The 14109-nt window shown below is 39.4% G+C and overlaps 1 protein-coding gene across 1 annotated transcript in view; it reads right to left on the reverse strand.

Moving 5' to 3' along the window:
• The window catches only part of DNAH12 (dynein axonemal heavy chain 12), a 4520724-nt gene that overhangs the window by 2660621 nt on the left and 1845994 nt on the right, over positions 1-14109 (reverse strand). Inside the window, exon 21 of the mRNA XM_044078497.1 lies at positions 8604-8760. Coding sequence (XP_043934432.1) covers positions 8604-8760 — 157 coding nt within the window. The remainder of the gene's footprint in view (positions 1-8603; positions 8761-14109) is intronic.

Raw genomic sequence — 14109 nt, forward strand, 5'->3', positions numbered from 1 at the left:
TCCATATTACTAGATAAAAAAAACTATTTTTGCCACCTACAACAGAAACATCAAAATAAACCTCGGAAGTTCTGGGCAGGTATTAACAAACTCCTTTACCCAGGGCAATCCACAACTACAACCCCATCAGCCCTACTCAAAAATCTCCAGAGGCCATTGCTAACACCTTCAACAGTTTCTTTACTGAGACTATCCAGTCCCTTGCCAGCAAACTTAAACCCACTTGTTCTAATGCTGAAACCCCTACACCCAGTGTCCTACTCTCTTTTTGCTTTCAAGAAGTTCCCACCTCACTCATCAGAGCCCGAATTAAAAAAACTCAAACCAACCATCTTATCTGCTGACCTCCTCCCCGCAGACTACCTGCAAAAAGCTGCAGATGTCATAGCATACCCTGTCTCTATCTTGATCAATAGAACCACAACTGAAGCCTCCATTCCCTCCATTTGGAAAATATCCCACATCATACCACTCCATAAAGGTGGCAGCTCCACTGAACTGTCAAACTATAGAACGACAGCCATCCTTTCTCCCCTTGCCAAAATTATGGAGAAGTGTATCCATAAACAACTCTTGCACTACCTTATTCAAAATAATCTTCTGGCCAACTCTCAGCATGGTTTTAGGCCACATCACAGTACCACCTCAGCCCTCCTCCCCTTCCCTAATGTCATAAATCACAATCATAACAGCAGCAAATTATCTTCTGCCCTGTTTCTCGACCTTTCCAAGGCCTTCGACATGGTTAACCACCAGTTACTCTTACATACCCTTAAAAAACATCCCTAGAAAACCATGCTATACAATGGTTTTAATTTTATCTCAGTGGAAGATAGCAGGCTGTCCTATGGCAGGACAAACTCTCCATTCTTCTAGCCAATACCCTTGGAGTCCCCCGGGATCTATATTAGGTCCTCTTCTTTTCTTCTTCTTTATCAATGACCTCCAAACTGTAATCCCAGAAGCAACCTGTATACAATACGCAGATGACGCCACCCTGATTTGCTCAGCCTCTTCTCCAACAGATCTCCTCAATTTAACCCAGAAAACCTTCAACACAGTTGAAAACTGTCTCTCTAATCAGCAATTGATATTCTTCTTCTTTCGGCTTTCTCCCGGTTAGGGGTCGCCACAGCGGATCACCTGTCCGTTCATGATTGGCAGTGGAGTTTTACGGTGTCGAGATGCCAGCCCGGCGCCCAACCTTCCACTGAAGGCCCACACATGCACACACTCACACCTAGGGCCAATTTGGAGTGTCCAATCCACCTACAGCATGTCTTTGGGATGTGGCAGGAAACCAGAGCACCCGGAGGAAACCCACGCAACCACAGGGAGGACATGCAGACTCCACACAGAAGGCATCACAGCTGAGGATCGAACCGGAGAACCTCTTGCTGTGAGGTGACAATGCTAACCACTGCACCACTGTGGCCGCCCTAATCAGCAACTGATATTAAAACCTAATAAAACAAAGCTACTGCTCTTCTCCCCTACTCACAAGTCCTCTCAACCTTCATTTACTATAACATCTAATAATGGCACCATAATCTCACCAGATACCTATACCAAACTCTTAAGAGTTATAATAGACAACAACCTTAAATATGACATGCATGTCAATCAAACAATTAAAACCATTAATAAAAAACTTGGCTCCCTATATAAAAATAAACCTTTCCTTACCCCTCTAGCTACGACTACCATTGCCTGCACTCATCTGCTTTCAGCCCTACTTTATGCCTCTCCAATACTCACTAACTCAAGCAAATCCGATCTCAGCAAACTCTCTAGCTGCTATAACCAAATTACCAGGTTTGCCACCTGCACTGCCTGCAGGACACACCACTGTCAGAACCTAAACCTCTTAGGATGGCTAGAACTCCCTAGACTAATCCAGTATAACCAACTCATTGTTGCATTCAAAGTTATTAACCATCCAGAAAAAATGCCCTCACTCAAAAACATTATCCATCCCTACAAAAACCCTAGGCCACGTCGGTCTTCCACAACACTTTCGGTACAAACTGTTAAAGCTAACAACTTATCTGGAGACTGTTTGCAAATTTGGTTGGCAAAACCTGGAATTCGCTCCCAGCTACCCTTACTCTGGAACCCTCACTTATCTGCTTAAAAAAAACCTAACCTAGTGTTTTAAAACTCACTGGCTATATGCCCTTGCTCTAATCCTGACTAAATCCTCCTCGGCTACCATATGTTTCCTGTTTTTATTCACAACTACTACTTTGTAACTGTAATAGGTTTGGAATTGCGAGACTGTAACTGTTATGTGGATACTGCTGAACATAACCTGCAACCTTAATAGGTTTGGAAATGTGAGATTGTAACTTGTATTGGATACTGAACATAAACTTTAACTTTGCTTGTCTTAACTATGATTTTATCTGTTTGTATGTTTGGAGCTTTTCTCCCCAGGCCTCTGCTGAAAATGGACATGTATCCAGTCAGACTATCCCAGACAATAGATGTAAAATAAATGAATAAAATAAAATAGCTGGAGTTTTTTGAGTCTGTCCATGTAGGACATGTGTTTAAGGCCTAGGATCCTCTTCATGAGGCACTTTTGTGGCCTATCCAGTTGTTGCATGTGTCTAGTGAGATAAATGCCAAATGAGGCATTATACTCGATGACTGGCCTAATGAGGGAAGAGTAGAGAGAGATGATGACCTCTTTCTTCCTGGATGCAAAACCCTTGGTAATGAGGTGTGCCACATAGAAGGACTTTCTGACCACAGTGGCAATGTGGTGGTCGAAAGAGAGGTTGCTGTCAACCTGTGTCCCCAGATCTCTTATAATGCCTTCAGTGTTCAGTGGGCTCCCATCAATGTAGTAATTAGTGGGAACTGAGTTTTTCCCAAAGGGGATGATGACACTTTTTTGGCATTAAGCTTAAGGCCATGGTTTCAACACCAGTCATTGGTCACAGTGAGGCCTTTCTGTAGGATGTCTACATCACTTGGGGAGTTAATAACAGCTCCCAGCTTGCATTCATCTGCGAACTTGGTCAGCCAGAGTCCCTCCGTGTTGCCCTGGACTTCTGAGAAGTAGATGCCAAACAGGAGAGGATCCAGGACCGAACCCTGTGGGACTCCACTCATGACTGGTTGGAATTCTGACTTGGAGTCTGCTATTTTCACAATGTGGGTTCTATCTGTGAGCCAATTTGCAACCTACCTAGTGATACAGGGGTTGATGCCTAGTTTGGTGAGTTTATCAATAATTCCTAAGTGGGGAAAGGTATCAAAGGCCTTGGCCAGATTGAGGTAAGCTGTATGGACTGCCTTGCCCTCATCCACAGCTCTGGTGACTGACTCAAAAAAGTCAACCAGGTTGAGCAGGCATGATCTACCTTTCACAAAACCAAACTTGAGTGGGATCTAAAGTTTGTAGATTCCCTATATCCTTGTTAATTAGGTCCATAATGATGCGCTCCATAGCCTTACATCAGACTTATCAGGCTAATGGGGTGATAATTCCCAGGGTCTGTACTCGCTCCCCCTTTATGGAAAGAGATGACTGTAGCAGTGCGCCATTTGGTAGGGAGAAAGTCTGAGGTGAGGCTGTGACTGAACAGAGCACACAGGTGTGGTGTCAGTTCACTCTGTAGTTCCTGTAGAACACATCCAGGGATATTGTTGGGTCCTATGGAAGCTGTATTCTTAGCCTTGGGCAATGCAGCTTTAAACTGTGCTGTAGTAATGCTGGGTGCCTGGCATTCCTCCGGTATTGTGATTGGTCCTTTGGGGGGGGGGGTAAAGTTGGCACTGAATCTGTCAGCCAGTATGCTGGCAATATCTGTTGGCTCAGTATAGGAGGTACCATTGTGCAGTAGCTCAGAGAAAACCTGGGTATTGCCATGGAGATTCTTGATATAACTATAGAAGGCTTTGTGGTTGTTTTTAGTGTCTGCTGCAATTCTGCCTTCATAGCTGGCTTTAGAGGTTTTGATGAGGAAAATCAACTTTTTGTTGAGGCTAATAAGGGAGTTTTTCCAGTCTTGGGACTTCACCTTTTTCTGCAACAGCTTCTTCCTTCTATTGTAGTGTTTATTAATGGCAGGGACCACCAGATTGGCTTCCTTTTTTTGGAGGAGAGCATCTTGGTTCTGTTGGGTATGGCTAGTTCCATGCATTTATGTACATGTTCGTACAGTACATTGGTGTATGATTCTGCAGTCATGCATGTATTTTCCATTGACATGTGTGCTGTGAAGTTAGCCACCTCTGTTTTTAGGAGCCCAAAGTCAGCTTTGGAGAAGTTTTTCATGGTGGTTACCTTTGTGGGGGGTGTGGGTGAGATGTGGATTTCCATGGTGATTAGTTTGTGGTCGGATCTAACCAGGGAGGAATTGACTATTGGTGTAGAACAACGGTTGCCCATGTTAGTAATAACCAGGTCAACGGTGTTGCTTCCTCTAGTGGGGGTAAGAATGAGCTGGTCCAAGGCATTGGAATTGATGAATTCCAGGAAGCGTTGGGCCAGTGTATTAGTGCACGAGTACTTTTCCCAGTTGATGAGGGGGTAGTTGAAGTTACCTAGTATGAGAGTGTTAGGTTGGACCCTAATAGCTTCTAGGGTGCTTAGGAATGTGGAGTGAGAGTCTTGGGACATGGCTGGGGACCTATAGCAGGCTATGATCTGAATCGCTGTCTTAGCCAATGTTAGTTGTACCTGAAGTATCTCAGATGCATTATGCTGGGCTACTAGTCTGGAAGTGTGCATATCCTTTATGAATATGGAGACACCACCACCTTTGGAGCTTCAGTCCATGTTCTGGGGCTGAAAAGTGTGGAATGAGTTACAGCCTGGTAGCACAGGGGTGCTTTCTGCTGCTTTAAACCAGGACTCCGTTACAGCACAAATGTCGATGTTCTCCATTTTGAGGAGTGATTTGAACAAGTGCATCTTGAGATTTAGACTTCTAGCATTGAGCAGCATGACCCTCAGATTGCATTTATTTATAGCTGTTACAGTGGTAATTTGGTCCTTGGAACATTGCCTAAAAAAGGCACTATAGAGTTGCAAGAGCCTTAGCCAGTATCCGGAAACTCAGGGGTGACAGATGCAGGCCATCTCTGGCAAAGCATCGAGGTCTGTGAATCATGTCATCCCAAGCAGACAGATACTGGATCCCCTCAGAATGACACCAGAAACTTAGCCAATTGTTGAACTCGATCATTTTCAGCTTGTACTGCGGTATAATTCTGGGCGAAATTAGGATGCTGCTTAGGGCTAGGGTCATACCTGCCTAGGCCACATAATCTGACAGCTCCTCCATGTCTCTTTTCATGTAGTCCAGGAAGGTGCTTCTCAGGTCATTCACACCCACATGGACAGTGACAGAGTCGTACTTGTTGTGGGATGACCTGAGTGCATGTGTTGTGTGTCAGATTCTGGCACCTGATAGACAGCCGACTGTTACCTTCTCCTTATTCAGCCTAGTGAGTGGGAAATCAGTATGCCTCACTATCGAGTCACCAATGATTGATGTATTGGGCAAGCTGTTTTGCCTTAGGGGCTTAGGTTGAGGGGCACATTGTGTAGGTGAGCTATGTATCTTGTGGTTTTTGCTGTGTTGTGGTGGTTGAGTGTGTTCTGCCTTGGAGGTCTCTGCTGTTTGGGTAGGTTTCTATTGAGAGCTTTCACGAAGGTGGGTGTGTGGTTTGTATTTTTATTTGACAGCTGTGATGGTGGGTGTCCTGGAGGGCTATGTGTTGGATGTGGTGTGGTGCAGATGTTGACCTTCTCCTCTTCACCAACTATTTCGGTCTTGGCTTGAGAGTGCATGGCTTCCAATTTGGATATATAAGTGCATCTCTCACAAGTCTGAGGGTTGGGAGGTAAGAGTAGAGGGTTGTCTGTGTACTTCAGGGAGTTGCTACACTGCCTCAGAATGCCAAGTTCACCAGGTTAATATGGGAAAACAGAGGAAACTGACCTTTAGACATGCCAGGAGGGATGGTCATTATTACTAAGTACTGGAGCTGTTTCTTTATATAGTCCTTTTACGGGAAAAATGTCATGCAAGGTGTCTGATTCTGTACAGAGCACTGTCAGGCACTTGAGGGGAAACTAATACATAGACCCTGAAAATTTAAGGATGAAGTATTTAGGCAGATATTCTGAAGTTAGAAAGAAATCAAGCAGTACTTACTGAAAAGTAAAGAATTAGCTTGTCAAAAATGATGAAAATAGGGGAGTCGCATGAATGGCTACTGCCTGGCTACTACTAATGCTGGTCTCAGCACAGCTTCACTCTGTTGGGATACAATACTCCTTTGATTCTTCTCTCACCAGAAGCAAAATGTTATCACCAATCCCATGAAGAGAAGCAGGCCACGGTCTGTTTGGTGATCCACAGTCTTGTCCCAGATGATGCAAGGGTCTGCTGGCCTGTAGCCTTTTTGTAGTAGATGCCTCGAATAACAACCAGACCAATCAGGTACATTAAGCACAGACACTCACTCTCCAACCAGAAAGAGTCAGGAATCAATGCACTCTGCTCCTACTCTCACGAGGATCAGAATATAAGCACAGATTCCAAGCTGTCACCTATGAAGCCATTATTAAACTTTCTGGTGATCAGCAGTCCCCAGGAAATAATGTAACTGCACTCCTTCCAGGAGAAAACAAAAGCACTTATCCCAAGATGACTACTGAGAGGCAGAATGTGGGCTCTCCAATAACTGGTGGTCTTGCAATAGATGCTTAAAGGTAAGATGAAAAAAAATGGTTTATCCTAAACATTGCAGTGTGCACTAGAGGAGTTAGATGCTAAAGTAGGCAACTTAAGTTTTACCTGTCTAAAAAGTTAAGTTTTAGGGGAGAGTCACTATTTTTAAAACAACAAGATAAACTGAAAGGAGGTGGTCACTTTTATATTCTGGTACTATGGAATACAGTAGGATGGCCAATAAATTTAAATAGCTGAAGGGGAGTGATTTCACAAAAAGATCATTTTGTGCTTACTCAGACCAGCCAGTAAAAGCAGAGAGGAAATGAGATATATGGTCAAATTAACATAAGGGGCAGGCAACTAGAAAGACAGTGGTGTTTAAGAATACAACAGCAACCGAGTGGAAGGGTAGGGAAAAATTTCTGTCTGACTCACAAGAGACAGAGCTGTGGTGTCTTTTCAAGTTTTAATATACAGTTAAAAGCAGAATACAAGTAAAACACAGTGTAAAGAAAACAAATCACAGTATACAAAACAGAAAAAGGCAGTAAATGAATACAACAAATAAAAAGCAAACTAACCTTTCCCTCACAGCAAATTGTAGCAGAGTCTGGGTGAGCCTTTCCAGTAAAGTTTGGGTGTCATAGGGTAACTTAACCACAACCATCAGTTTACAGTTGTCTGCAAACTTTGTTAGACAGATGTCTTGGCTTGGAGATTTTAGAAGTAAATTCCAAAAAGGAGGGAACCTAGCAAGGAGCCCTGTGGGACACCTCTAATTACTTTTATATTTTCTGATAAGGCACCTGAAACTTGCACAGTATGGGTTCTGACTTTCAGGCAGTTTACTATCCATCTTGCTACACATGGATGGGTCCATTTTTAAAGCATTTAGCTTCTGCAAAATGTCAGGGTGAAGAATGATGTCAAAGATCTTAGCCAACTCACTTCATGCCCACCATCTACGGACACTCTAATCTTTTCAAAGAAAGTTGCTAGACTTATTCTGTACTGGACTGATGACTGATTGTGGGAAGTGTTAGCCTGGAAATCTGAAACCTGTGCCATGCAGGTCAAAACCAGTAGACTTCAGGATAGCTGTTTTAGTACCACATGACTCAGTGTTCACCTTGTTAGCCTGGGGCATGGAGTTTAGTTTGGCAGTATCATGAAGGACTTCAGATTTTGATAAGAGATGAATAAGATGTTAAAAGTTTACTCTGCATACAGTCTTCCAATGCTATACTGAACACTGTACCACATAAATAAACTGTAAATGTCTGATATAAGCCATACAACTGGTGAAGACACAGCATTAACAGCTTATACTAATTTCTGCTGAGGTACAGAATGATTTAGATTACTGCATGCGAAAAAAATGAGAAATAAAACCTCCTTGGCTTCAGAGGGTCACAACGATGATGCAACCATAATGGCAGCTATGTTTCTTCTCTAGTACAGAATAAAATTTTGCGGTAAATCAGACAATTGAGAGAACTGGTACTCTCTATCATATACCACAAAATACAATTCAAAGTACTTCAGCCATATTATGATACCTCACACACAGCAGCAGTGGAAAAGGATGATATTCACATGTTCCTACAGAACAGTACACAGCTTTTAAAGAATGAATGAACCAGTATTATAAAACTAACACATAATATGTAGCAACATGATGCTCATTAAGCTGAAAATGCAGGATTAGTCAGACATGTCTGCATTTATGAAACAGTGAAACAATTCAAATACACCTGTACTTACTGAGTAGGGCACTAAAATGTCCAGTCAGCCTTATCTCTATCAGTGAAATGTATCTCTTCGGGTTCTGATTTACATTACAAGGATCAAAAATCCCCATGTGACTGACATACAATAAACAATTTAAAAAGTACATTAAATTACCAGTTTCAATCATATCCATAACAACATCTCTGGCATGTACATCAATGGTTACTAAAGCGCCCAGTGTAGTACGAGTCTGTTTAGGCAGTTTTCCTCTTACCAACTCCACAATATCATTAAGCTGTTCCTGAAGTGTATTGTAGTAATGTTTGAGACCCTGTAAAATAAATTAGAGATAGTGACTTACATATATCAAAACAACCATTAGTACCATTTATACCTAAACCATAAGTATTAAATTAATTATACAAAAAAGTTCCTTCTACAGTCATCAGTCAAAACTGTAATGGAAAATCTCCAAGTTATGAAATATCTTTCATAATGAGATAAATGCAAAGTACCAGAATCAGTCTTACTAAGCAAACATCATTTATTTATTTCACTAAACTTTAAGACACAAACTTAGAAAAACGAAAAGGACCAAGAGCAGTACAACTTCCGCCAATAAGACCAATACGCCACAGGATACTAGACTTTATTCACGTAAAGCGCTTTTCGTCTGCTCAAAAAGCAGACTTCATCAGACAAAGTGTAAAACATAATGGTGTGATTTTATAGTGGAAATGACATCACCAAATACACCAATTAATCAATTTACACAATAAACTAATACAATTACTTTAAAGGAGACTTATTTCATATATACATAATAGCTAAACCCTACTAAGCTTCATGTTGATCTGAAATACATGAAAATTCATTAGTTAAATTCCAAGTCTGTGAATACTATAATAAAATTTGATTATACCAGAATAAAATGTAAAATAATTCATATAAATATACCAAAATTTAAAAATTCCTAACATATATAGAAATATATGAAACTATGTAAGTATAAATATATTTAAATTTAAACAAAACTAATGTCCTAATCATATATAATACTGTCCATAAATAAATAAGCGACAGGTTGCCCGTATATACTGTTCTTCAATAATATTCTGTGTTGTTGTGTATAAACTCTTGGGCAATAATACATATGCTAAGACCTAGAAGCTGGTTGCCTCTAATTCATGTACAAATTAATATACATATTAATATACATATTAGTATTTCCTCGTATATCATTGAGTCTCTAATTATCTAATAATGAACTAACAAAGAACGATTTAGTCTAATAAAACTAGAAATCCCTTTCATGTATAAATTAAAAAGGTATTAAAACAGATATTAGATCATCAATGACAAAAATACATACTATTAATAGACTAAGACATCACATATTACTACACAATTAAAAATAAAAATATATAAATATATAAATTTCATACTAGCTATCCTATCTTATAAGACTCTTTAATTTTAATATGCAACTAATAGAGCAACTATCATTCAATCCTGGATGGGCATAAGCATTTAGTCTAATCTACCATTTAAGTTCAAGTTCTTCAAGCAGCAATTTAGAAGGGGCACCTCTCTTATTTTCCAATACTTGGTCGATGACCATAAATTTAAAAGAGTGATCACTGTAATTTATAATATGTTTGGCTAATGCGTTTTCTTGTTTCTTCTTTCTCATTGCGTATTGATGTTCGTAAATGCGTTCATGTAGCTTACGTTCAGTCTTCCCAACATAGAATCCTGAACATTTCTGGCATTGAGCCAAATAGACAACCATGCCAGTGTTACAATTCGCTCTGCAACGCAATTCAAAACACTTTCTATTGATGAACAATCTGTTGGACCCATTAATATATTTGCAATAATTGCAATTTTGGCATTTATACATGCCTGGTGTTCTTGTGAAACTACTATTAGTACCTTCAAGTAGTGTTTTCATGTTCCTGCCTCTCCTGAAAGTTATTTCAGGATGGCATCCTACCTTACTGATTATACTAGCATTGTTATTAAATATGCACCAGTTTTTCTTGATAATATCTATTAAAAATGACTATTAGTGTAATAGGTAAGAATTAATCTAGGATTGGTAGTCAATGCAGGGTCATGACTGTTGTTAACTACGTTAGGGGTGGAGTTGGAAATTGTAGTAAAAGAAGTCAGAGACAAAAGGAGTAGGGGCATATATCAACCCATTTTGAGAAAACTAGCTCATGGTGAGTGTCATACAATTTCCAACTCCACCCCTAACGTAGTTAACAACAGTCATGACCTAGCATTGACTACCAATCCTAGATTAATTCTTACCTATTACACTAATAGTCATTTTTTAACAGATATTATCAAAAAAAATGGTGCATATTTAATAACAATGCTAGTATAATCAGTAAGGTAGGATGCCATCCTGAAATAACTTTCAGGAGAGGCAGGAACATGAAAACACTACTTGAAGGTACTAATAGTAGTTTCACAAGAACACCAGGCATGTATAAATGCCAAAATTGCAATTATTGCAAATATATTAATGAGTCCAACAGATTTTTCATCAATAGAAAGTGTTTTGAATTGCGTTGCAGAGCGAATTGTAACACTGGCATGGTTGTCTATTTGGCTCAATGCCAGAAATGTTCAGGATTCTATGTTGGGAAGACTGAACGTAAGCTACGTGAACGCATTTACGAACATCAATACGCAATGAGAAAGAAGAAACAAGAAAACGCATTAGCCAAACATATTATAAATTTCAGTGATCACTCTTTTAAATTTATGGTCATCGACCAAGTATTGGAAAATAAGAGAGGTGCCCCTTCTAAATTGCTGCTTGAAGAACTTGAACTTAAATGGCAGATTAGACTAAATGCTTATGCCCATCCAGGATTGAATGATAGTTGCTCTATTAGTTGCATATTAAAATTAAAGAGTCTTATAAGATAGGATAGCTAGTATGAAATTTATATATTTATATATTTTTATTTTTAATTGTGTAGTAATATGTGATGTCTTAGTCTATTAATAGTATGTATTTTTGTCATTGATGATCTAATATCTGTTTTAATACCTTTTTTAATTTATACATGAAAGGGATTTCTAGTTTTATTAGACTAAATCGTTCTTTGTTAGTTCATTATTAGATAATTAGAGACTCAATCATATACGAGGAAATACTAATATGTATATTAATATGTATATTAATTTGTACATGAATTAGAGGCAACCAGCTTCTAGGTGTTAGCACATGTATTATTGCCCAAGAGTTTATACACAACAACACAGAATATTATTGAAGAACAGTATATACGGGCAACCTGTCGCTTATTTATTTATGGACAGTATTATATATGATTAGGACATTAGTTTTGTTTAAATTTAAATATATTTATACTTATATAGTTTCATATATTTCTATATATGTTAGGAATTTTTAAATTTTGGTATATTTATATGAATTATTTTACATTTTATTCTGGTATAATCAAATTTTATTATAGTATTCACAGACTTGGAATTTAACTAATGAATTTTCATGTATTTCAGATCAACATGAAGCTTAGTGGGGTTTAGCTATTATGTATATATGAAATAAGTCTCCTTTAAAGTAATTGAATTAGTTTATTGTGTAAATTGATTAATTGGTGTATTTGGTGATGTCATTTCCACTATAAAATCACACCATTATGTTTTACACTTTGTCTGATGAAGTCTGCTTTTTGAGCAGACGAAAAGCGCTTTACGTGAATAAAGTCTAGTATCCTGTGGCGTATTGGTCTTATTGGCGGAAGTTGTACTGCTCTTGGTCCTTATCATTTATTTATTTATTTTCTACACTATGAGACTCACAACAAGTTCAAGCTAAGCAGAGCAGATCAAATTTTCTTATTCTCAGCAACACTCCCATCTCTTTAAAAAGGATCTCCAGATGCCCCAAAACAAACTAAAAAACCTTTGTCTGGGGGGGGGGGGTGATCTCCTCCCATTGGACTATGCTTGGTATATGTCTTTCAGGAGGCATTCAGTAGTACCCTCATTAGGTATACAAACCCCCTCATCCTGGAGAAGCAGCTCTTTTCTCAGATTATCCTGGACTGCCAAGCTCCTCAGTCTATCATGGCAAGCCTATTCATTCCTTTGGCGGTAAGAGTCAGGAATTAGAGAATGAAGAATTATATCATTCCCATGGAGGTTCTCCATACTACCCCTCCTAACATATCCACATAGATGGCTGGCTCACAATGGCTGTCTGGGTAGGAAATGATGTATGTGGTCCCAACCAAATCAGCCCTGACTCTCCAGTTTATGTGCAGCATGGCAGGGCTTGCTGGGTGCTATTAGCTCTAGACGATGGTAACTGTTGATCTGACACCCCAACATCTAATGCCTGTGCTGGTCTCTTCTATAAGTGATGCCATAAATGAGCTGCTTTTCTCTCTCCAGGATGAGTGAGCTGGCACTGACCACCCAAAACCCATCTTCCCCTGGCTGCCCCCTACAGCACTTGTGTCACTAATCACTAATGATGCCAGGCAATGAAAGCTGTTTTCTATGACTCAGTTTTTGCTAGACCACCAAAGCCCAGTACAAAGTCCAGTATAATGTCTGCAGCAGTGTTACCACTGCACCCATCTGCTAGTCAGTCTCCTGATATCTTCTATCTTTCCTCACGAACAAGACCCCAAAAAGCTTTACTCCTCCACTTTTGGTAACTCACCTCTCACTTGCAGAAAATAATCTCATCTTTTCCAGTAGTTTAATAGAATATATACATAATATATACTTAAAGGAAATGTTAAACATCTCAGCTAAATCACAAAATTAAAGCTAATTATGGTGGATACAGACAATAGCCAAGAGGGGCCAGAATTTACTGGAGAAAACTGGCAAAGGAACCAAGGTATTGGAAGCAAATAACTAGAGAGGGAAGGATGACAGAATGGGAAGATGCCAAGAACTTATTTGGAATGGAGGTTAGAGATTGCCTTCTTTATCAGGGATTGCTATCAGAGTATAGACAAACAGAAAGAAATAGGGGGTCCTAAATGAAAGAACAGCATTAGTAGAGTTTTTAATAGAATCTAGAACAGAAGCTGCTATTAAAGAAGGAATAATTAGTACATCATATAAAATATTGCATGATAACTATAAGAATCAGTAAGAGGAGATTAGAGAGGACTGGAAACAGAGACTAGATATGCAATTCACAAAGAAACATTGAGAGGATATATGTATGTCTCCCAAATATGCACAAAATTTAGAAGATTTAGGATTTTTGCCTGGAAATGTTTACATATATATTTTATATCCCAAGTACTCCAGAGAATTTTTCCTGACATAGACAGTAAGTGTTGGAGGTGGGAAGGGGAAGGAAGAGGTAATTCGGAACATATTTTCTAGGAGTGCAGTAAGCTGGTGAACTTTAAGGATTCCCTGTGGAATGCACTGTCAGAGATGCTGGGTGGGCAGATTGGTCTGATGAGGGAGATGATTTTTCTGAGCTACGATACAGGATCAGAATGGCCTAGACATGGAAAGGCCTCATTGTGTCTAATAATGGTGGCTGCCAAAAAAGCAATAACTAGGTAACAATACATACAATGGAGGAACAAGGTCTAAAAGGTGGTAGGACTTAAATGGGCTATGTAATGTTTGAGTGAGAAAGATTGGGTAGATTATA

This window comes from Protopterus annectens, chromosome 7.part1, assembly GCF_019279795.1.
Source record: "Protopterus annectens isolate FY-2018-M chromosome 7.part1, PAN1.0, whole genome shotgun sequence".
In the NCBI taxonomy this organism is placed as follows: domain Eukaryota; kingdom Metazoa; phylum Chordata; order Ceratodontiformes; family Protopteridae; genus Protopterus; species Protopterus annectens.